This window comes from Megalobrama amblycephala, linkage group LG5 (genome assembly GCF_018812025.1).
Source record: "Megalobrama amblycephala isolate DHTTF-2021 linkage group LG5, ASM1881202v1, whole genome shotgun sequence".
Taxonomy (NCBI): Eukaryota; Metazoa; Chordata; class Actinopteri; order Cypriniformes; family Xenocyprididae; genus Megalobrama; species Megalobrama amblycephala.
This window is the reverse complement of record NC_063048.1, coordinates 26,238,430-26,262,679: the sequence shown is the minus strand read 5'-3', so window position 1 is coordinate 26,262,679 and position 24,250 is coordinate 26,238,430. Positions and strand designations below refer to the sequence as shown.

The following is a 24,250-nucleotide window of genomic DNA, read 5'->3' as shown; positions in this document are numbered from 1 at the left end:
TTAAAATTCAAATTCTGTTGATTTGTCAAGTTAATATTATCTAGCTGGCTGACATAAATAAAGTTTAGTCAAATTTGCAGAAATGCCTTGCAGGCATCAGATTTGTTTTTTTGTTTTTTTGAAAACTACAAACCAATCAGAATTGTATTGCATGCCATTGTTTTTCAGCAGTGTGTTTGTGAATATGCTTATGAAATTATTTTCATACAGAAACAATATTCACTATGTGAAAGTTGGGGGACAGTAAGATTTTTATTTTTATATTTTTTAAATCTCTTATGCTTACAGAGGCTGCATTTATTTCATCAAAAACAGTTACAAAAAGTAATATTGTGAAATATTATTAGAATTTAAATATATTTTAAAATGTAATTTATTCCTGTTACATTCCTGTAATTTAAAGCTGAATTTTCAGCATCATTACTTTCTTCAGTGTCACATGATCCTTCAGAAATCATTCTGATTGCCTGATTTTCTGCTGAAGAAACATTTCTTATTATTATCGATGTTGAAAACAGTTGCACTGGTTAGTGTTTCTGTGGATTTTTATTTTTTTATTATTTTTTTATTTTTGTACGGAAACTCAGAATTCTTTGATGCATTCAAAAGAACAGTATCTATTTGAAATAAAAAATCTTATGTAATGTTTAATCAATTTTAAGCATCCTTTCTGAATAAAAGTATTTATTTATTTCCAAAAAAATCTTACTGACCCCTCACTTTTGAACAGTAGTGTATGTTGAAGAAACATATTGTTAAAGAAAACATATATAATTTAATGAAAAATGTAAAAAACAAACAAACAAAAAACCCTGCAGCTAAAAATAAGAATTTGTCATTCTTTTGGAAGAACTGGCCGAACCCTACTGCTGAGTCTATTTATAGATGTATTTCCCCAAAAACTGTAAACACTGTGATGCTATCAGAACATTTGCAGTGTTTGTTTGAGCGTCTTCTGGTGCGAGTTTGGGGCGGGGCTATCTGTTTTTCTGACCAATAGCAGATGGTCGGAACCAGAAACCTGTTTGCAATTCCGGTTTCTACAATTTCAACGTAAACACTTCACCTTTAAGTCAACGCAAATGTTCACTGTTGCAGTCTATTTCATTTCAAATGAATATGTATTTAAGCACTCGGTCTAGAATACAACAGTAATTCTTTTCTTTCTTCCAACAGGTCCTCCCATCCCACCGGGTCATCCCTCCATGCTCTCATCCACCCCTCCCATTCACCCCCCTACCTCAGCATCCATGGCGGGTCCACCAGCCCCTCCGCCCCCTCCTGGGCCACCACCACCAGGGCCTCCACCGCCCGCCACAGGGCCCCCTCCTGCCCCACCTCCACTGCCGGCTGGTGGAGGTCCTGCTCCGGCAGGCCTGGCTGCAGCTCTGGCTGGTGCCAAGCTGCGTAAAGTTCAGCGGGTATCTATCCCAAACTTTCCTGGACCTGAACATGTTTCACATAATTCTTTTTTTATGCAGTAAGTCCAATAAGGGTGTCCTGATTAATCCATGTTTTATCTTCTCTAGCCAGAGGAAAGCAGTAGCAAAAACGATGCCAATCGCTCTAGTGGTGGCAGTGGAGGAGGTGGAGAGGGTCTCATGCAGGAAATGAATGCCCTTTTAGCAAGGAGGTCAGACCACATCCATTTCCTGTCTCTTTTTCATAACTAATGATGCATGGCATGTGTTTATACAAATTTTGATTGTTAAATATGGTCATTCTGTAGGAGGAAGGCTTCAGAGAAACCAGAAGACAGTCAAAATGTATGATTTTTGTACACTATTCATTGATTGCATAATTCTTAATGTTTGATTATTGTATTGTTATTATTCTGTGATTATTCTTATATCACATCACATCAGTCTGATATCTCCTTCTTGCAGGAGGATTCTAATGGATCCCCTTCCTCCCGTGGACAAAATTCAGGTGGTGTTTCTTTTATTACAAAACCTATTTTTTGTTGATTTTGGGGTCAGTAAGATTTTTTAACGTTTTTAAAACACTAAAACAATGCTTCTTTTTGAATCAAAAATACAGTAAAAAGAGAAATATTGTAAAATAGTATTAAGATTTAAAATAACTCTTTTCTGTTTTAATATATTTTTAAAATCAAATTTATTTCTGCGACGGCAAAGCTGAGTTTTCAGCATCATTACTCCAGTCTTCAGTGTCATGGGATCCTTTAGAAATCATTCTAATATGGTTCATTCTAATGGTTTTGGACCTGCGTGAAGTTGGCCCCCCACCCAGTGCAAAACGTCAGCAAAATAGTCTCTAATCGTTTGTGCCGTAAAAAATTTTGTTTGTGCTGCTTTGGTTTTTTAGATATTACAAAAATATTTATAGGTCATTCTGAGGTCTACCAGCCACCCCCCAAAATGTTCCATTTTCAACCGAAATAGTCTCAATCGTTTGTGCTTCATTTGTGCTGGTTTGTGCTGGTAAAAGTTTTGTTTGTGCTGCTTCCGATTTTAAAATATTAGTCTTTGGCGATGACGTCACTCAGTCCCCCACATGCTCTAAATTCACCCCAAATAGTCTTGTTTGTGCTTCGTTTGTGCTGGTTTGTGCCAGTGAAATTTTCATTTGTGCTGCTTCGGTTTTTAAAATATTAAAAGAACATTTATAGGTCATTCTGAGGTCAGTCAGCCCACCACATGCTCCAGATTCACCCCAAATAGTCTTGTTTGTTTGTTCTTCGTTTGTGCCGTAAAAACATTCGTTTGTGCTGCTTCGGTTTTTAAAATATTAGACATTGATTGCATTGAATTGAATGACACTGAACGGCTGCAAATGCAAATTGCAAACAAGCATATTAGCCTACTCATAGTATTAGGCTTTATACCAAAGCCTATACATTTAACAGAAATAGTAAGAGCAATATAATTTTAAATTCAGTCTCTGTTTGATTTCCTCCTTCTCAGTGACAAGCGCGTGTCAGAAACGGAAGGTTGTGCAGCATCAATCCGTGTAATTTCTTCAATTAATTAGCCTACATTTGGAAAAAAATACTTATTTCATTGTCTAACAAAACCAAAAGGAAAAAACAAATAAAGATATTCGTTTAATTTGATTTTCTTCTTAAAAAGAAATATATTATATATTTTTTGTATATAAAAAACTGAAAAATTAGCCTTAAAGGGATAGTTCACCCAAAAATGAAAATTTGATGTTTATCTGCTTATCCCCAGGGCATCCAAGATGTAGGTGACTTTCGTTCAGCACTCGCTTAGTGAGGTCTGATCGCGCTCTGACAACAGAAGTGATGTCTAGCACTCATTGAAGTATAAGCGCAAGACATCACTGCCGTTGTCAGAGCGTGATCAGACCTCACTAAGCGAGTGCTGAACGCAGTTGAACATAGTGGTGTATTAGAGGTAAAAATGATATAAATAATGTTCGGTTTCTTGCACAAACCGATCGTTTCGTGTCTTAGGTCATCAATGTGCCGTCACGAGCCGCAGGGTTTAATTTGGATTTGTCTGTGCATATTTTTTGACTCTTATAAATTGTGTTACCATTCACTGGCATTATAAGACTGTCAGACGGCAACGGTTGGAGTTAAAAATCATCATTTGTGTTCTACTAAAGAAACAAAGTCACCTACATCTTGGATGCGCTGGGGGTAAGCAGATAAACATCAAATTTTCATTTTTGGGTGAACTATCCCTTTAAGAGTTTTTTTGTATTTTTGGTTCTTGGGTAAAACATTAGTTTATGCTTTAATATTTGTTTTGAATGTGTTGGCAGCCCCTAAAATACCCCTTTTGGCTTTATGTGATCTAAAACAACATTGAGGAATTTTTTTTAAATTTTTTCTTTTGTAATTATTTTATTCTTAAAAGGCCTATTTAAGAAAAACCTCAGATGCAACGTTTCACTCACTATTACAAGCAGAATAAAAATAAATAAATAAATAAATAATTAAACAACAGAATTTGTGTTTCATGGGAAAAACCCAAAATATCAGAAAACAATGGAAGGGATCGCGCCGGCGCCTCCGCGGACAAGAGAAGTGTGTTGTTGTGCTCTGCACGAAATGTACATTGGCAAGAAATTTATAAAACAACCAAACAGAAAAAATACTAATTTGCAAAAAAACTAATTTGCAGAGTACATCAGATGAACTGCGTGATTTTCTGTGATGATTCCATATTTCTTTTAAATATGAAACTGTTATGGCTTTATATATTATGAGATAAAAGAGTCGGATGTTTTTTATTTAATCAATCTTATTTCGTTTTTAGCTAAGTGTTTTATATACACAAGTGTAAAGTAAGTAGGCTAAAAGTAAACATTTCTTTAACCTTTTACTTGAAGACTTAAAATAGCCTAAATAATTTCTGATTCTTCAAATAATTTTCTAATAAGAAAGCTGTGAAAACTATAAAGGTGGAGCAGCGCTCACAGCATGAACTAAGACAGATAGATAATCACATTTGAAAAGACAAGCAGCAAGATTACAGGCTAAGGACAAACGACAATTTCACCCGCACAAACCAGCACAAACGAAGCACAAACAAACAAGACTATTTGGGGTGAATTTGGAGCATGTGGGGGGCTGAGTGACCCCAGAATGACCTATACATTTTCTTTTAAAATTTTAAAAACCAAAGCAGCACAAACAAAACTTTTACCAGCACAAACGAAGCACAAACAAACAAGACTATTTGGGGTGAATTTGGAGCACAAACGACTGAGACTATTTTGTCAACGTTTTGCGTTGGGTGGGGGGCCAACTTCACGCAGGTCTGATACCATCCTCAACAAACATTTTATTATCATTATCGTTGAAAACAGAGTGCTGCTTCATGTTTTGAGGAAATCTTTTTTGAAGAATAGAAAGTTCAAAAGCACTGTATTTAGTTGTACTGTCAATTTTTGTCCTGTTTACACCTGGTATTAAGATGTGTTTTTGTCAATCGGATCACAAGTAAATGAGGGAGACATATACCCGTTTACACCTGGTGTTTTAATCCATCTCTTTCATCTACTTTCGACCACTTCTGTCCTGATTTCTTCGAGGGGTGGGTCTATGGGTGGGTAATTGTATGAGATTTTTCAGATCTTTCGATCTGATGGACAAAATAAGCTTACGCAGTTTACATATGAACACGACCGAAACACAGAAAAACATACAGAGAGCAGCAGCATTCATTTATGCTCTAATATTCGCAAAGACCACGCTGAACGTGGTGACCAATCTTGGGTCTCCAGCTGACAGTCTATATCCTGTCTGGCTAGCAAGATTTCCATAATGTTTACACATTAGGTCAGCAGGCAGAGAGTAGGCGCCTAGGCGGTCTATAAAAATGATTGTGATTTTAATGGTAAAATACTGTAAAAATGTTACGGTAAAAAAATTTGTTTAACAGAAAGTTAATCCGGTCTAATGTGTTTTCGACTACCTCTGGAAGTGGTCAAAAGTGGACAAGCTCAAAACGTTTTAGTTTACACCTGTATTTGGCGTCATCAAATGACGTGGTCGTCAAATAATGTGGTCGAAAGTGGACAAGCTCAAAACGTTTTAGTTTACACCTGTATTTGGCGTCTTACACTTGATCCGATCGACCGAAACGCATCTTAATAACAGGTGTAAACAGGGCCTTTGATCAATTGAATGTGTTGTTGCTGAATAAAAGTATTAATTTCTTTCAAAATAAATCCTACTGACCCGCATGTATTTGTAAAGAGAAAATTGTAAAGAAAATTAACATATAAAAATATATTATAAGGTGTATAGAGGTTTGGTGAGCAAAAGAATCATCCATTATTTAAATGTTCTTCCTAGATCCTGTGAAGAAGCCATGGGAACGAGCAAACTCTGCAGACAAGTCTTCAGCTGTGTCAAGGTATGTTTTAACAGATTTATGGTGCAGTAAACATTTAATTCTTCTTTGTCTCCTGACTTGTAAAGTTTCTTGGGTAACACTTTACAATAAGGTTCATTAGTTAAACATGAACTAACCATGAGAAATACATTTGTTACTGTATTTACTAATCTTTGTTAATGTTAGTTAATGGAAATACAGTTGTTCATTGTTTGTTCATGTTAGTTCACAGTGCATTAAAGGCAGGGTAGGCAAAAAAATGTATAAAAAACTTTTTTTCAAAATTTGTTAAACTTTATTTATATATCAATACATAATTAAAATGTAAGTACTCTGAAAAAGAAAGTATAAAAATCGAGTGTCTGAACCTCTCACACTGTTTTAAAGACAGCCATTATTTCCATTCACTCCACCCCCTCCCTTCTGGGCTCCTTCCAAAGCCACGCCCCCAAAACGCATGAACGTGTGACTCCGACCACTGAGCTGGAAGAGCATTATTTCCTGAGACGAGCGGAGAGGAAGGAGCACAGTGATGTAGTGACATCATGTCAGAATCACATGTAATAAAAATAACTTTAAAATTATGAAGATAAACAAACAAGATGTATTTTAGTACTCACTATCAAGCTAGCATATTGATATTGGTAAAGTTTAAAATATATATTTTTTGATTCGCAACGACTAGTTATCTATAAGGCAAAGCTAAAAACAGGTTGCATGATAAGTTTTTCCATTACCATCATTTACACTGTGATGAAGAGAATTTCTGTAAGATTCATAACATAAGTTGTTCTACAGATCAACAGAGTAACATACACTCAAATTCAACTCACAACTGCATTGCAGACACAAAATAATAACACACACATACAACAAATTTACGACACACACAGATACAAGATAAAGACATCAGTAAACATAGGTAGAGAATATAAAAACAAAACAAAGGCGAAAAAAACGTGCAGGTAAACTTGCAGGTGAACATGGTAAAAGACTTAGACAGAGGGTAAAATTATGCACAATTCAACACTATAGCTATCATTATTTATCGTCTCTACTACGGCTCGCTAAGTAATGTTATGTTAGCTATATTACGCAGCTACGTGTGCTAATGACACATGCTTCATGAAAAAATAAACAAAAAAATATGTATGATCAAAATACAAAAAGAAAGATTTACCTGTCCAGCAGAAATAAAGCCATCAAGGAGTCACTTTTCAGCCCCTTGAGTTCCCTCAGTTCTCGCCATCGCTGGAAAGCCACGCCGATATTAACTCGCGTTTTATTTCTTTGTTTATCCAAAGACTTTTTGTTCATTGCCTTTTCTTGTACTGTTACTGTCTTCCTTTTTTTGCCTGGTTTGCCTTCACTAACTGCATAGGCCGATACTGTGAATTTAGCTTGCTGTTTCTCTGCCATTGTTTTGGTATTCCTAGGATCCGTGCCTCTTGGATTCCCCAAATCAAACGTGCGCGCGCAAGTGGGCAGGTCATGTGTGGCAAAAGGGTGGTTTGCCATGGTTGCGAGAGAGTGACAGCCGCCTAAGCCAATCCTATGTTTCGTCCCGGATGGAAATAATGAGCTGTGTTTAATACAGATTAAACGGTCTAGAGTCATCGATTTTTATACTCTTTTTACCAGAGTTCTTACATTTTAATTATGCATGTATATATATAGAAAGTTTAAACAAATTTGGAACAAAATTTCTTACCTACCCTGCCTTTAACTAATGTTAACAAGATTTTAAGTATATATTAGTAAATGTTGAAATTAACATTAACAAAGATTAATACATTCTGTATAAGTGCAGTTCATTATTAGTTCATGTTAACTAATGTAGTTAACTAATGAACCATATTGTAAAGTGTTACCATTTCTTGTTATTTTATAACATGCGGTTCCTTTTAATATTGACATTCGTTGAGGCATTCCAAGACGGATTGCACCAGAGCACTGAAATGAATGAGTTTATCAAGTTTAGGGTTTGCATACGTGAGTAAATGCCTCGGTTGTCAACACAAATGTTCATGTTAAGGAAGTAAAGCACGGGGCAACCTGAGCTTGGAATGACCTAAATGCAAACAAAGCCGGTTCTGCTTGCTTTCTGAAAACTGCAAAATGCAGGTTTTATGTTTTGTGTAAGCTAGCATTGAGTGTTTGTGTAAACACACACAAAATTACCTCTTTGAACTCTGAAAATGAACCCTTTATAAAAACTGAGATTACATCAGAAAGCCATGTTAATATTTAATACATCCAGAATTTTTTTTTACAGCAAACATGACTTTCAGGTAAAATTTTGATCATTCAAAATGTATTTAAATATTTATGATGGACATTATACAGGGCAAAACCAATCGGAAGCACCAGTGATGCAGAATCATTTGACTTTGACAGAATGAAACAGGTTAGTTCAGAATATCATTCAGAAAGTATTATTACTGTGCAAAAAATGAAGACGGACTGGTCTGCTAACTATTATAAAATCTGTTGTGTTCAAAAGGAGATCTTGGAGGAGGTTGTGCGAGAATTGCAGAAAGTAAAAGAAGAAATCATTGATGGTAAGTTTCGGGGGAACAGTGAGATGCATGATCATTTAAAACAAACGTGTACATATCTTTCCAGTATATTTACATGTTTTTCTCTTTCTTTTAGCCATTAGAAGGGAACTGCTGAGAATTGGCTCCACATAGTCTTATGAAATTTTAATGACGACGACTGATAATGACTGAAGGTTCGGGGAAGTACAGGAACGCGCACTTGAAAACCTTCTCGCAGCATGTCTGCAATGGTACGGAAAATTCAGTTGCAGAAATGTTGTGCAGAAACAAGGAATTACTGAGAAGGACAAGGGAAAGCTGAGAAACAGAAGGAATTGGAGTGATGGATTTAGTGAGTGAGTGAGTGTGTGTATGGATGAGCAGATGGAAATATAGACCTTCACACTGAATTTTCTATTTCCTCCAGTATGAACGTTGAGACAGTCCACTGTGCAGCTTACTGCGCTCGCTCTTTCAAGTCTTAAAGTCAACAAGTTGGAAATTAATGAAGATATTTTTGTTTTCTAAGTTTATATTGTTTCATCGGTCATTGTTATTATTGTTAAGAATTGTATTATATTAAATGAGAGAGAGACAAAGTTGCACGACAGTTATTGTCAGCCTTTTATATTTTATATTACTGCTCTTAATCATTGGGTTTAATAAGTACAAACTCTGCACATTTGTGCTAGTGAACTGTCAGCAAACTACTATAGTTAAAAGAGTTTGAGACATTTTGGTGGTTGTTGTTGTTGTTTTTTTGGCCAAAGCTGGAGCATCATTTATAAAATGTGCGTACGCTTAAATCCACACCAACATTCGCAGATTTATATAAACGGTCTTTGACGTGGAAAAGTGCTTAGCGCCCCATCAGGTTCTAAGCAGGCGCTAATAGTAATATTGTGCGTACGTTCTCTGAATCACACGTACGCACATTTGAGAATGATCTTAGATTAAACGTAGGATGGTTTCTATGCAACATTTTATAAATGAGGCCCCAGAAGTTCACTAGAACTTTGTTTTAAACTAATTCGGAGGTATGAGGTTAAATATAGACACTCTTTTGATGAGCTCAAGAGATGGACATGGAAAAAAAATATATATATACACAAACAACAATGTGAGATGAATTGAAAGAATTGGGTGAAATGTTTGATTGTGCAATGTATCCTGGTTTAATTAGGTTGATCCTGATTTTAAAAGTTGATGTTGATATTTCACAAAAATTACAATTAAATTAATCACATGGTGAGAGTGTGAGATTGATGGAATTAAAAGAACTTTAAAAGCTTTCCCCCCTTTTAAAAAAAAGTCTTGTCTCATGCTTCTATAAAAATGTTGCATTTTCATTGAAAATTCAACAAATCCGTCTGCCATTATTCAGATTCATCTTGTAAGAGAATTTTATTGAACTACAGTGTGCTGAACAAATATATTCCACAGCATATTTATCACAGTGGTGTTCAGAGTTAAACTGTCACAGTGCAAACGACAGAACATATGAAACACAATTTAAAGACTCTTCTAGTTACACAACATTGCACAAAATATTAGATTTTCAAAAAGGCCTCACTGATGAAAAGGAATTTCATATCTGCTTAAACTCACATTTCATCTCAGCACTTCTTTCCTCAGGTACATCTTAACTGGCATCTCAGAAGTTGAGTATATTTGAGTGACTTGAGTGGCAATGATACACAAAACAACTGCATTCATTTTGTTCATATATATATATACCATAAGATCAACATCAGAATCGAATACAAAGTTTCACGTCTTGGGTAGGAATGAATTTATGGTTAACTGGGCTTTGATACACCGAAACAGTAAATTACAAATCATGTAACATGGTCCCAATTGCAGGGAATGTGAAGTAATAGTTTGGATATTGTTCAGATGGATCTCTATGATGAAATGCCGTGACAGAATGAAGAGGTTTGCAGGTTCATGTGTGAAAAGGTTTGTTCCTTTGCCTGCAAGTGCCAGTTATGTTTCATTTGCAGATCTGTGTAGTACTCTTTGGTTAGATCAGTAGTCTAATACCCAATTTATTCCTTTTTGCCAAGTTTGTATTGTCTCTTGATTCTGGCATAGGGGCCGATGGTGTCATCAAATACAAAGTCCCAGAGCACTCGCATCCAGGAAGTGTGTTGAGGGAGTGAGTCATAGTACTCTGCTGCAATCCTCTTGACCTGTAAAATGAGAAAGATGCATAAATAAATCATAAATATTACTTACAAAATTTCTATTTATATACTTTGTATGACAATGCATTATGTGAACCAAGAAATATGAATGAAGAATAATGCAGCTAGACTGTAAAGTGTAGATGAAGCGCTGGTTTCCTGTCTCTAGTGCTAACATGGTTTAAACATTAACAGACACAATGTAATGCATAAGCAATCAGTTTACAGACATGCCTTGGTTCTTTTTCACTGAAAGTGTGATTTCTGTAAGCTATGAACGCAATCAAATTGTCTTTATGGACACTGATGAAGAATGAAAAAGAGTTTAGCAAATATTTGTCTTTCTAGTTAGTATCAAAATGCCAAAAGTTAGATTCTTCCTCTTAATCAGTAACTGTCAAAATCAATACAGAGCATTACATTTCCATGACGTCTCCACTTGAGCACTAGCCTGAAAAGTAAACTTACTTAGATTTAAAAATCTGGTCTCCTTCTGTTAATGGCAGCTTATTTTCATAGTGGACCACATCTATAAGCTTATGCGTGAAGAATATCATATAAGAATCTCTTACATGAGTGAGAAAAACCAAGGCAGCAACTCTATATACAGTATATGCCTATTGGATAAGTGTCAATTTAAATACAATATTGGTTATCAGCCAATATTGGCATCTTTTACAATATCAGTCAGTATTGGATATTGAATTTCCTTCGTTTTTATATTTATATCACCTTTGCCATCATCTAACCTTCATCTTTAAAACACAGAATTAATATTCAATATTGAATATTCATGAATGATTTTCATTGTGTACATTATAATGTTGCGAATTTGACTTTTAGAGTGCAAAAGCGACGTAAAAAAGTATACATTTTAATATCTCTACCATAATTATCAGCTTATATCATCATTTTAATATTGTGCATGCCTAAAAATAATGGAATACAGCCAGACTCGTACCTCAGGTAATTTGCTGCCAGGAATGCTGGGGAAATCATGGTGCTCCATATGGTATCCCACATTGAAGGTTATCAAGTTGAGAGGGCCGTAATAAGAGTAGGTTTCATGACCTTTCATAAACATGTAGTGTTCAGCAATGAAATGTCCAGAGATGGGATGCAGGCCCATGCACAGTATAGAGCCAGCAATAAGATAGACTATAGGCTTGAGACCCCAAAAATAGTAGATGATAATATCTACCACAAACTGCACGACTGCATTCAGCATTTCCAACCTGGTCACAGGCTTGGGGTTCACGACCAAGGGACGGAGCGCGTAGAACAAAGGCTGGAGAAAGAGCCAGAGCACCTTCCTGGCTGGGGTGCAGAAGAACCAGCCCTCAAGGTCGGTCGGAATATCCACGTCCAAGCCATCTCCTCCAAGATACCGATGGTGGTCGATGTGGTACTTCTTGAAGGATGCCGAGTAAGGCAAGCCAATGGGGAGATTGGCGAACATGGCAAACCAGCGGTTCCAGCGCGCCTTTTTAGTGCCAAAGGCCACGTTGTGTGAAATGTCATGGATGGCGAGGGTCAGAGAGTGGTTGATGCAGCCACCGAATGCATACGCCCAAAACACCACCCACTTCCAGGAGAGCTCGTGAACCATGTAACAGGCCAGCAGCTGGGTGAGTACCATCCCTGACACCACCCACTTCAGCTGGGGGTCATGACCCATCAAAGACTTGATTTCAGGATACTTTGCTGAAGAGAGAGAACAATGTCAAGATAAAAATAGTTTAAACAGTAAAAAAGCTACATTTTTTATTATTATCATTTATATACACAAACGTGTGTGTGTGTATATATATACACACATATGATCTGAATTGTATCACTAAAGAGATTTGAAATGACCAAATGGCCACAAAAATACATCTCTGAGGGAATTTTTTATAATGTCAGCAGAAAGAGACCACAGAGTGATATGAGAGACATAAAACTACCAGGGTCTTGTTAAAGGGTTAGTTCACCCAAAAATTAACATTGTCATTACTCATTTGTTTCGAATCAGTGTTTCAGAGCGTGAATCAAACTGCCAAAGTCACATGAACCATTGAAATTTCGAAACACTTATGACGTAACGAAGCCTTGTTTACTGAAATCATGTGATTTTGGCGCTCTGAACCACTGATTCGAAACAAAAGATTAGTAAAGCTTCGAAGCTTCATGAAGCAGTGTTTTGAAATCACCCATCACTAGATATTGTGGAATAAAGTCACTATTTTGTTATTTTTGGCACAAAAAGTATTCTTGTCGCTTTATAATATTAAAGTTGAACCACTGTAGTCTCATGAACTGTTTTAAATATCTTTTTAGTAGCTTTCAGGGCATTGAAAAATTGTTCTTGTTGGCGATGCAGGCCTCACTGAGCCATCGTATTTTCTAAAAATATCTTAATTTGTGTTCTGAAGATGAACGAAGGTCTTACGGGTGAGGAACGACATGAGGGAGAGTAATTAATGACAGAATTTTCATTTTTGGGTGAACTAACCCTTTAACATTAAAAATATGAGGATTTTTTTTCTTCTAAAAAACACAAGCAACATCCTTTTCCATTACAGTCCCTATATTGACAGCAATAGAGAAAAAATCCTTCAAAGGATATAAACTGTTGTTTGAGCTCTTGAAATTAGTTTCTTGTTACAGGGATTATTATAGATTTTTATTGAAGTCTTATTCATGTTTAAGGATGTGTTGTACTTGAAATTAAGCCTTCACAACCTCATTAAATTAACACTTGAAATAATTATGCTTGCATCACTTTTGAAGCTGATTCTTTTTTTAATTAAGATATTATTATAGTAACATCTTAATTCGATGTTATTAACAAACATCTTAAAAGGTCATGTTATTTATACTTAGCATTGCAAAAAATATTATGACTATTACAGTTGCTAGTGGTAACCTATTAAACATGTTAAGGCACTATGTTGCGTAGGTAGTCAACTTATTACCAATTCTCCCCACACGGGAGATGCTCCCCCGACAGTGTGCCTTTTTAATTAGTAGATTTGTTTACCCTACTAATGTTCTGTTTATCATCCACTGCTGCAGAATATTTAAGTTCTACAAACATCTATTTCAAAGTGACCACTTTCACCTGTACAATTACATGTGACCTGCATGCAAATCTGACATAACACCTTTTTTTTTTTCCATGCAATTTGCATAATGTCTGTATGCAAACTGTTCATATTGCTAGGTTTTCAACTGGTTTATGCTCGAGTGAATGGTAACATGTGAATCATATTTTGTTTTTGTTTTTTTATCTAGGGCTAATACAGTCACAAGCAGTGATAATCATGAAATGGGCACCATTAAACATGGACATGTTCTTGGATTCAGTTCCACATGTCAAATTATCTGTGTATTTGTTTTGCCTTTGCATTTTACATATGTCAAACAAATGGCGCTCACAAAGCATGCAGGTGTACACATGCAGTTAAAGATTGATGGATTCGCCTTTTCCTGCCCCTGGAGTCTCTGCTGTAATCTGAACAAGATCACACCTGTCATGGCTTATTGTCACATAAATGAACAAACAGGTTTATTTTGAACAAAGTGTTTGTGTTTTGGCTTCTGTAAGTCGTATTCAAGCCTCAAGTATTCAAACCTGAATTCAGTGTTTCTGAACATTGGACAAGTTCATCCATGTAATGAATAACCAGATACCATAAAATGTGTAAATAAAGGTACCACAAACTCCACTCCCAGATGCTATTACAATCCAAAGTCACGTTTTGGCATTAAAAAAATAACTAAATGGTCTTGAAGCAAAACAAGAATAATTTAAAAACGGATTTGCATTGCACTGACACCAATAATTTTTAACACCAAATTTGTCTGTTACTTAAAGCTGCAGTCCATGATTTTGGCCCTCTAGCAGTTAATAATCAGAACTGCACGCGTCTTGTGGAAGAACATTGTAGCCGGAGCTACTTTTCTCCATGTATGTCTCTGGCGAGTCACGCAGTTACTGTGATACTCTGCGGCGGGTCCTACCAGTCCGGTCTGAAATAGTCTGAATATAAACACTTATTATAAGTGTACCATAATGATTCAGGGTAAGACAAAAACACGGCTTGGAAAATGGATTCATGTTGTACTTTCTCATTATATAATTTTTGTAAATTTTGAACACAAAAAAAGTTACGAACTGCAGCTTTAAATATATTGTATAAAAATAATGTACAGTATACAATATTAGAAATATTATATAATATTTTAAAAGTATTTCATGTTACTGAAAATATATCAAATATTTATATAAGTTTGTAAATAGTATCCGAGTCATCATCCCTTCTGAAATGGTCCAAAGATGATAGAAGAATACACTATTAATATTTAAAGAGCTTGAGGTGTAAAGCTATCCGTGTGACTTCACAATATCTTATCAATATCAAGAGGTGTTTTGGGGGGGGATAATGATGGAGAATTACAGTGAAGGGGAGGTTCTTACAGTTCAATGAGGTATGTTGAAAAAGCATCAACTTTTTAATTCCCTATTTCTGTGCAAAAAAAAAAAAAAAAAATCCCTTTTGCATTTATATTTTTGTGTTGAAATCTCCAAGCTGTTCATAAATGTGTTTTATAGGGGAACTGAGCTTGTGACATGATATCTTTACTGTTATGGTCATAAGACTAGAATGTTGTCATCAAGTAAGACCCATTGCCATAGAGGCAATAATGCCTGGAATCAGTTTACACAAATTACCATCCCCTGAAGCCATTGTCTGTTAGATCCAGGAAAAACACATTTATATGTTTCACCTGTCTACACCTAGGCTGTCTTGTCTAACTAGGCTACATTAAACTAAACATACAGCCAGTGTTTGACCTCAAATACAAGTAGAATATTTTGCATATAACACAAGACGACAGAGTATGTAAAGGGGGGAGGGGGGGGGGAGATAAATAAAAAAATTGGAAAATTCTCACTTTATACATACAATCACACCCATAATCACACTGGCTCACCGGCACACGCTCACTCTTCCGGGGAAGATATGAGATTTTTTTTTTTTTCTTATATTTGACAATACTTCAAATATACTTTTTAGAATGTTAAACTAGTTCGGATTCTGTATAATCAGTGATTATTTTGATTTATGCCGTGATAGGCAGTCATGATGAGATACAGTGCTTCTTGGTACACATTTGAGCTATATATATATATATATATATATATATATATATATATATATATATATATATCTTTGTCAACACAAGTTATTCAACCAGATAACAAAATTTAACACGCTCCCAAATGGTTAAGTGATATTTAAACTCAATTTAAGTCAGTCGGCTAGCCAAAACCACATGACTTCTACAGCATGTTTAACGAATTCTGCTGACTGACAGTTGTATTTCTGTTATTTGATTTACACTTACCTAATATTTCTTTTCTTCTCCATGTGTGCGGTTGTTCATTATAAACCCATTCAAAGTCCCAGCGTCCAACTGCTTTCCCCATTTTCACACCTGTGTGCTGCTGTTGTAATGCGCTCAGGTGATTCCTCGCTTACTAGACTCGTTTCGGACACGCCCTCTTAGATAAGGCAGGTATGGAAGGTGTGCCTGAGAGTCTATAGCCTACCAACGGTAACTAACTTCAACCGAAACCCTAACGAAGTGACGAGATCAAGCTGTCAACCTAGCCCATACAGTTTGCTCTGTCCCAATAAGAATATTACATTTTGCCACACAGACGCAAATCGGTTAACTGTGGAATGTTTGGCAATTTGATTTAAAATATACGCGTGGCAATATATGTATTGTACAGTAAAGGTTAGTTTAAAGTTTTTTTTTTCTTTTCCCTTTATAAAATACTTCAGCTTGTGTCACAGTCCTGTAATTCTGGTCTAGACAGGTTTACGTCACCTTACCGCGAGGGGGCGTTTATTAATATTATTACTCCATCAAATAGTCTAAGGAGCATTTAATAACAGACAAATTTAGATGTAATGTGATGCTTGTTTCATTTAATGTAGTAAGGCCTAATGAGAGAAACGAAAAAAAAAAAAAAAAAAAAAAAAACGAAATACAGATATACACTTAAGTCAGCAATTACTCAGTTACTTAGAAGACATGTTAGGGTTCTTTAGAAATAAAATGTTCCAGCAAGTCTGCTTAATCAATTACCAAAGAAGCATGTCAAAATGATTCAGGAAAATAAGATTTTCTTATCCAGGTGATAAAATGTTGTGTAGCAGAAATGAGTACACCCACTTAAAAGTTAGTAAATAAAACTAAATAAAAAATTTCTGGTGTAAGTTTAAGGCAATGTTTGATCAACAGGTAAGTATGTTGAACCAAAACATTTAAAGAGAAGTAATTATAAGAGTTATATAGCCCACTGAATTCATTCTCAGACTTAATGCTGACAACAATGGAAGCACTTGGGAGAGAACTGTCAGGAGACTTATTTCTTAGCACAAAAGAGGACAGTGCTACAAGAGGATCACCAAATCATTGTTTTAAGTGTGAAAATATAGCAAAAGTAACATAGAAATTTAAAAACAATGGACTTGTGACAAGGCCCCTGAAATAATCAGGCTTTCATTTTAAGCTTTCTTTTAGTGATGAGGGATTTTTTTTTGTTAGACAAAGAGCAGAAGAAATACCAAGCAAGTGTCTCAGAGCCAGAAAAGCTATGAAAAGAGTAACTGTTTATCTCACAGAGTAAGATGCAGCCTGCAGAAATGACATGCATGGTTGTTGTTCTCACTGGAACTACCTACTGTAGCCAAAGCACAATAAAGTCATGTAGCCATTTGCAAAGCCCATATTTACAAAATATAGATTATGGGAAATAATACGCTGGTCTCATGAGACCAAATCAATCATTTTGGATCTAACAGCATCCAAAATGTTACTGTGTTGCTAGAGGAGGAGTACAGTGAGAAGTGCCTGCAGTAAAGTTCAGTGGTAGTAAATCTCTTATATAGGGATGAATGAATGCTGAAGGTGTGAGGGAGTTGTGCTTTATCAATGCTGTCATGAATTCCCACACCACTGTGTAATTTAATGCACAAACTTGAAACAGAAGATGTTACCCGTTCCTCATTCCCTGCATTATTGGGCATTTTTTCAACATGACAATAAGGATATACATTCTCCCAAGGTGAAAAACCTTCTGTGGACATGTATTGCACTCAATCATAACACTCTTGAGCGCCTGTGGGGGATTCTGTAGAGATGAGTTGAGCAACACTCCCCATTAAAGATCAGGGCATTTAAAGAGCTCATCATCCAGGAGTTAAACAGGACAGATGTGACAATTTGTCATGAACTTGTACACTCCGTGCCAAGAAAGGTCAGAGCAGTATTTTCAAAATTATGAAGGGGAATACTAAGTGCTAGAATATTATACATTTGTTGAATTAAATCTAGGGTGTACTCATTTCTGCAATCCTTAATTTAAACAAAATTGGCTAATTTACCTATTTTATGGCTATTAATGACATATTTCTCAGTTTTTATTATGTATATGTTTAATACATTTTAGCTTTGCCATCAATCCATGAATTGTATTAGTGATCATAAAAAAATACATCTTTTGTATTTGTTCAGAGGGGGTGTACTCATTTATGCTGTGCTGTGCATATGTATATACTGTATATATACTGTAAATATATATATATATATATATATATATATATATATATATAACAACAAAATTATGAAAAGTATGCCATTTCACTATTAATACCTAATAATAACATTGCATGCTCTCATCACATTTCTTTGCTTTTACATTACATAACAAATACAAAACAATACATTAAAGTAAAATATTTGTAGGCTATCCATTTCATTGTAGGCTATGTATAAAATGAATATATGGAACTTAGTATATCACTTCCACCTTATTGTATATCACTTCCACTTAGTTGTAAATCTATAGGTTTATTGACATAAATCCTCTTTATGTCAATCCAAAATATATTTGCTTATATATACAATGAAAAAGTTTCCATGAAAGAAATATGCCTACTTGAGTAACCAATGTTGAACTTAAAACTACGCGTTTCAGAACAAAATAAACTTATTTTATTATTGCAGTTGATCAGCTGTTCTTCAAACTATGTGCCAATGAAGATTTAAAAACTAAACATCACTAATTTACAAAAGTTTAGTGGTGAGAATGAGGTCAAACGAAGAACAAGATCTCGCGAGATTTCGCTTGGCTGATCCTCTCAGGCAGAGTCCGTGAACGGAGTCAGTCAATGTGGGACGGAGTTTTGTCTGTTGTTTAGTGGAGAAGGAGGGGGAGAGCGGGTCGTTGATTTGACACAGGGCTTGCTTGAAATCAGTTCGGAGAGCAAGAGAGCCAAGAATGGCGTCGGGTGAGACACTGTACATTGAAACCGACGGCTCGGAGATGCCGGCCGAGATCGTCGAGCTGCACGAAATCGAAGTTGAGACCATCGAGACTACAGTGGTCGGTGGAGACGACGACGAGCACCAGCCGATGATCGCTCTGCAGCCTCTGGTTACAGACGATCCTAACCACGTTAACCATCAGGAGGTGATTTTGGTACAAACTCGCGAGGAGGTCGTTGGCTGCGATGATTCAGACCTCCACGCAGACGACAGCTTCGAGGACCAGATCCTCATTCCCGTCCCTGTTCCGGTGGCAGAGGAGGAATATATCGAGCAGACTTTGGTGACCGTGTCTGGCAAGAACCCGTCGGGTAGGATGAAGAAAGGAGGAGGCAGCGGGAAAAGAGTGGTCAAAAAGAGCTTCCTTAACTCCGCCGAGGCGAGCGGACGCAAATGGGAGCAGAAGCAAGTGCAGATCAAAACACTGGAGGGGGAGTTTTCCGTCACTATGTGGGCATCTGGTAAGTTTTGACATCACATCAAGTGCTTTGTTCTCGCGAAGGCCTCGTGTGGGCCCTCTTCCTCTCGAGCCTGTTATAAAGCTGCCAGATAGCCCAGTGCCAGAAACGATTTTCTGACCGAAAAGCCACTTATAAGGATGGCCCCGGTCTAAATGTTTTTGTTTTGATGGGAAGCCATGTTTTAAGTGTGGATGGGCGCCGCCATATTCCTCCAGACCATTATGGCGGCGGCCCCGAAACATGGCGGTTGTGTGAGCGGGGAAAGATGGCGGCCGGAGCGGAGAGAGGCGCTGTGAGTCCGCCGCGCTGCTGCAGGCCGCAATGGCGCAGCTCATTTTGAAGAAGGGGAGGGACCTAGTCACACGATCTGCTGCTTGCCTGCAAACTATGTCTCACGGCGCTTAATTCCCTCAATAAACAAATGTTACCGCGTATTTAAATGTTGTAACTGACAAATTAGGATACATCTAGCTATCTGTTTCTTGTGCCGATAATCCTCAGTTTAGTTTAATAAGACGTGATTAGCATTAGTACGCGTTTAACAAACAGGTTCATTTTGCGCATTGATTTTTAAAATGCTATTTAATGTTTAAGATGCTGCGTATTTATTATTACTAATACATATTCATATATTTATGGTGGAAAGCAAGTTGTGTAGAAGTATTTATTGTAGCTGTGAAATCTTGGCGATTGTAATTGACAGTGTGAACTTGTGTAGAAAGATGTAATCTCTTTGAACTTGGAATAGTTTAATAAAATGTGTTGTTTAAATACTGAAACACGTGCAAATATTTAAACTACTAGTACTTCAGTTCTTTTACGTCGACGTTTGGAGCCTAGCGGCTTTACAGGATGTTGCATTACATTAGTAATATTCGTTATTGTTGTTGTGGGTATTATGCATTAGTTTTTTAAGTTTTACACTTTGGTGCGTCGTTTTATGGGAGTCTGGCCTCTAACGACCAAAATGTTTAGCATTACTTAAATATTAAAGTAAAGAACATGAGCATAGGGTGCAGATTCAAGTGTTTGTTCGTTCACAAGTGTGCGGTAATCCATCACAGTGCGCATGCGCGTCAGGCGTCTGTTTATTTGAAACATCAGTTTTACACAACGCAGTACTTAACCGGGGGGAAAAAGACATGAAATGCGCACTTCATTGTATTTCTGTATTCTCAAAATTATCATATTTGGGTGCGGAATACCTGACTGAAATATAAAGTACACCACAATAGTATAATCAGCATATTGATTGCTCATGAAAATGGAGAGATAACTTATTTTACCCTGAAGATGAATCATTCATGACTAGAGTGTTGACTGTCATCAGTGCATTTAGCTTTTGTTTGCTATATCTGTCCTTATAACGTTTTTCTCATTATGAATACAGTGTGTGTGTGATTTGATTAAGTACTTTGTTAAACGTTTCATCTTGTGTTTTGACAGATGATAAGAAAGATGTCGATCACGAAACAGTGGTGGAGGAGCAGATCATTGGGGAAAACTCTCCTCCTGATTACTCCGAGTATATGACAGGCAAAAAACTGCCCCCTGGTGGCATACCTGGTATTGACCTTTCAGACCCAAAACAGCTGGCAGAGTTTGCAAGGTGGGCATTCAGCAAAAAGATTGAAAATTTATATGAGATTTCAAATGTAGGTTTGGTAGGAGCCTAATCATTCAGTCCTGTCAATCATCAGTACGAGCTTATATAAGTAGCAGTCATGCATGAGAGAATTTATGTTTGCAGATTTTAAAACCGATTGGTCCAGCAAATAAATCAATTCATTGTATGTTTGCATTATTGTTACATTGATTTGATTTTTATGTAGTGGTTTGAAAAAAACATATAACTGATATCACAAGTTTAAATTCCGAATTCAGTCTGTTGTTTTAGATACAATATTATATTTTAGTTTTTTACTTGCGTATAGGGATGTGCAACGATTAATTGCGATTAATCGTTTGCAAAATAAGTCTGTTTATGTAATATATGTGTGTTCTGTGAATAATAATTATGTATATATACAGTATATATAAATACATACACATACATGTATATATTTAAGAAAAATGTTAATATATATATATATATATATATATATATATATATATATATATATATATATATGTAATATAAAATCTATATAAATATATATATTTATTTAAACATGCATATATTTCTTAAATTTATACATGTATGTGTGTGTATTTATATATACATAATTATTATACACAGAACACACATATATTACGTAAACACAGACTTTTATTTTGCAAATGATTAATCGGTGCACATCCCTACTTATGTATGTCCTTTATTACCGAACTCCTAGATTAAACAACACGCATGCAAATGATTGCCCTTAATATTTTTCACAATACAGAATGAAGCCGAGGAAAATAAAAGAAGACGATTCTCCAAGGACGATAGCCTGCCCCCACAAAGTGAGTGTGCCTTTTTTTTTCTTTTTTCTTTTTTAGCATTTGTGAGAATTGTTAAATTTCTGTAGCAGAAGTGCTGATTTAGGATATTGTGCTTCAGTTTCAAGATGGAATCACTGTTTAATATTTATTAATGATTTCATGTCTAGTTTATCTTGATTTTTAGGATTTTAGTTGTTTATCATCATTGTCTTTATCATAGGGTTGCACAAAAATGTTTCGGGACAATTCCGCTATGAGAAAGCACTTGCACACCCATGGGCCACGGGTTCATGTCTGTGCTGAATGTGGGAAGGCGTTTGTGGAAAGTTCCAAGCTAAAACGACATCAGTTGGTTCATACTGGTGAAAAACCTTTCCAGGTAAGATTATTTTTTGTTAATGCTTAAAAAAATGGATGATGCTATTCAGAATAGTGTGGAACTGCATGAAATATAAATAATAAATGTCCTAATGTTTTATCATCTTTTCCTCCACAGTGCACTTTCGAAGGATGTGGAAAGCGCTTTTCTTTGGACTTTAACTTGCGCACACATGTGCGGATTCACACTGGAGACAGACCATATGTTTGCCCGTTTGATGGCTGTAACAAGAAATTTGCTCAGTCCACCAACCTGAAGTCTCACATTTTGACACACGCAAAAGCTAAAAACAATCAGTGAGATCGCTCGCTGAGGAAAGTTTCCCTAAAGACTCCGACAACAGCTTCCTGCTCCAAAACCCACTTTGTATGTCGTTTCTAGAACCATTCTTTTCTAAGAGAATCTCAGCACACATTTTGATGGGATTTGAAATGTGAATGAGGACCTGATACCAAACTATCCCGTCAACCTTCTCATGGTATAGACCTGAATTAAATAACTTCCCGGTTATGAGAGTTTCTTCTTTCGAAGATGTGATTGTTTTTGTGGACCCTCATTCACATACAAGATGCTCATTATCCTGAGCCCAAAGAAGCAAATTGTCCATCAGTGTGTCTGTTTCTACCGGTTTGCAAAGACAAAGACTGCTTTTTAGATGTCTTCAAAGTGTGCATATTGTACACTTTTTAGAGCGTAGAGCTGTCATAATGTGTGTGTGTGTGCGTGCGTGCGCATGTGTGTGTGTGTGTGTGTGTGTGTGTGTTGTCCCTGAGACTTAAAATCTGTGAATGCTTTTCTTCAAGGAGAATGAGTTGGCGTTCAGCTTTTTTTTTTTTCTTAATGTAAATACAGCTTTTCTTTGTGAGAGGTATCCTGTGCAGGTATCTCATTTTGTATACCTGACCTGTATAAATGTTTTGAAATCATGTAGATAATAGATATGTTGATTAGATTGTGTTTAACCAATTAAAAGTTTTATCCAGCTTCAGGAAGTACTACTACATACACATGCCTTCTTTTGTAACACGGTAACAATCTACTCAGTATGTGAAAATACAATTTTCCATCGAATTCTCTAATTTATTTGATGATATGGAATAAAGCTAAACTCCCTTGTGCAGTTGCCAAGAGCCTGAATTTATCATGCTGTTGTATGCTAAATGCCCTCAATTGACTTAAAGCTGCACAATCCTTGCTTTTAAAATTGTTTTAATTTGATTTCACAAATGACCACTTGAAAGTGATATGGGTCTGGTTCATGGTAAAAAGTATTACTGCATCTAGTAGACAAGTTACAAGCAGCAGTGAATGTACAATTTGAAAATGTATTTTTTTTTTTTAAATCAATCATAACATGTACCTAACAATTATGAGTTGCAGTAACAAAAAAAAAAAAGCACAGCTCTAACATTGCATTACTGCAAGCTAATATTAAAACATCCTAACTTAGAATAATAGTGAGTGAACGTGAGGCTAAGTATGATGTCCCATATTCGGAATTTGTATATGAATATATGCACAATATTCAGTTATAAATTGTATAAAGTTACACATGTATGCTTTTTTAAATATTTGTATGTACTAGTATGCTATTGGTGATGAAGATTGCTTGCTTTTGCCAATATTTGCAGTGTATCACAGACTAGCGATCCTTGCAGAACCCTAAAAATCATTTTATTAAACTTTATTAATCTGAACATATTTTCTCACTTACACCCTATAGATTTAAAGGGATAGTTCACCCAAAAATGAAAACTTCATTTACTCACTCAAGTTGTTACAAACCTGTATGAATTTATTTCTGTTGAACAAAAGATATTTCGAAGAATGTTGGTAACCAGACGGTTGATAAGGACGTCAGTGGGGTCCCATCAACTGTTTGGTTACTGAAATTATTCTAAATATCTTTTGTGTTCAGCAGAAGAAAAATTCATACGGGTTTGGAACAACTTGAGGGTGAGTATATGACAATTTATATTTTTGGGTGCAATGTCCCTTTAAATTTATGTTTGCTTGCATTTAAACAATGTCCAAA

At 36.0% G+C, this 24,250-nt stretch overlaps 3 protein-coding genes across 10 annotated transcripts in view; 2 read left to right on the top strand and 1 right to left on the bottom strand.

Moving 5' to 3' along the window:
- The window catches only part of evla (Enah/Vasp-like a), a 43,172-nt gene extending 34,064 nt beyond the window's left edge, over positions 1-9,108 (top strand). For all 8 annotated transcript variants that reach the window (XM_048191561.1, XM_048191557.1, XM_048191559.1 and 5 more), the window contains 8 exons: positions 1,177-1,421; positions 1,530-1,633; positions 1,730-1,766; positions 1,887-1,929; positions 5,795-5,855; positions 8,181-8,241; positions 8,338-8,395; positions 8,490-9,108. In XM_048191561.1, the coding sequence (XP_048047518.1) occupies positions 1,177-1,421; positions 1,530-1,633; positions 1,730-1,766; positions 1,887-1,929; positions 5,795-5,855; positions 8,181-8,241; positions 8,338-8,395; positions 8,490-8,527 (647 nt within the window). In that variant the 3' untranslated portion in view covers positions 8,528-9,108. The remainder of the gene's footprint in view (positions 1-1,176; positions 1,422-1,529; positions 1,634-1,729; positions 1,767-1,886; positions 1,930-5,794; positions 5,856-8,180; positions 8,242-8,337; positions 8,396-8,489) is intronic.
- A 645-nt stretch (positions 9,109-9,753) lies between these two features.
- On the bottom strand, positions 9,754-16,287 carry degs2 (delta(4)-desaturase, sphingolipid 2). The gene is made up of 3 exons (XM_048191565.1): positions 15,955-16,287; positions 11,522-12,264; positions 9,754-10,566 (listed from the first exon to the last, which is right to left on the bottom strand). Exons 1-3 carry the CDS (start codon positions 16,034-16,036, stop codon positions 10,423-10,425), a joined length of 969 nt encoding a protein of 322 aa, XP_048047522.1. The 5' UTR covers positions 16,037-16,287; the 3' UTR covers positions 9,754-10,422.
- A 2,448-nt stretch (positions 16,288-18,735) lies between these two features.
- yy1a (YY1 transcription factor a) lies at positions 18,736-23,912 on the top strand. The gene is made up of 5 exons (XM_048191545.1): positions 18,736-19,409; positions 20,856-21,018; positions 21,797-21,857; positions 22,057-22,215; positions 22,333-23,912. Exons 1-5 carry the CDS (start codon positions 18,902-18,904, stop codon positions 22,513-22,515), a joined length of 1,074 nt encoding a protein of 357 aa, XP_048047502.1. The 5' UTR covers positions 18,736-18,901; the 3' UTR covers positions 22,516-23,912.
- Positions 23,913-24,250: the final 338 nt, after the last annotated feature.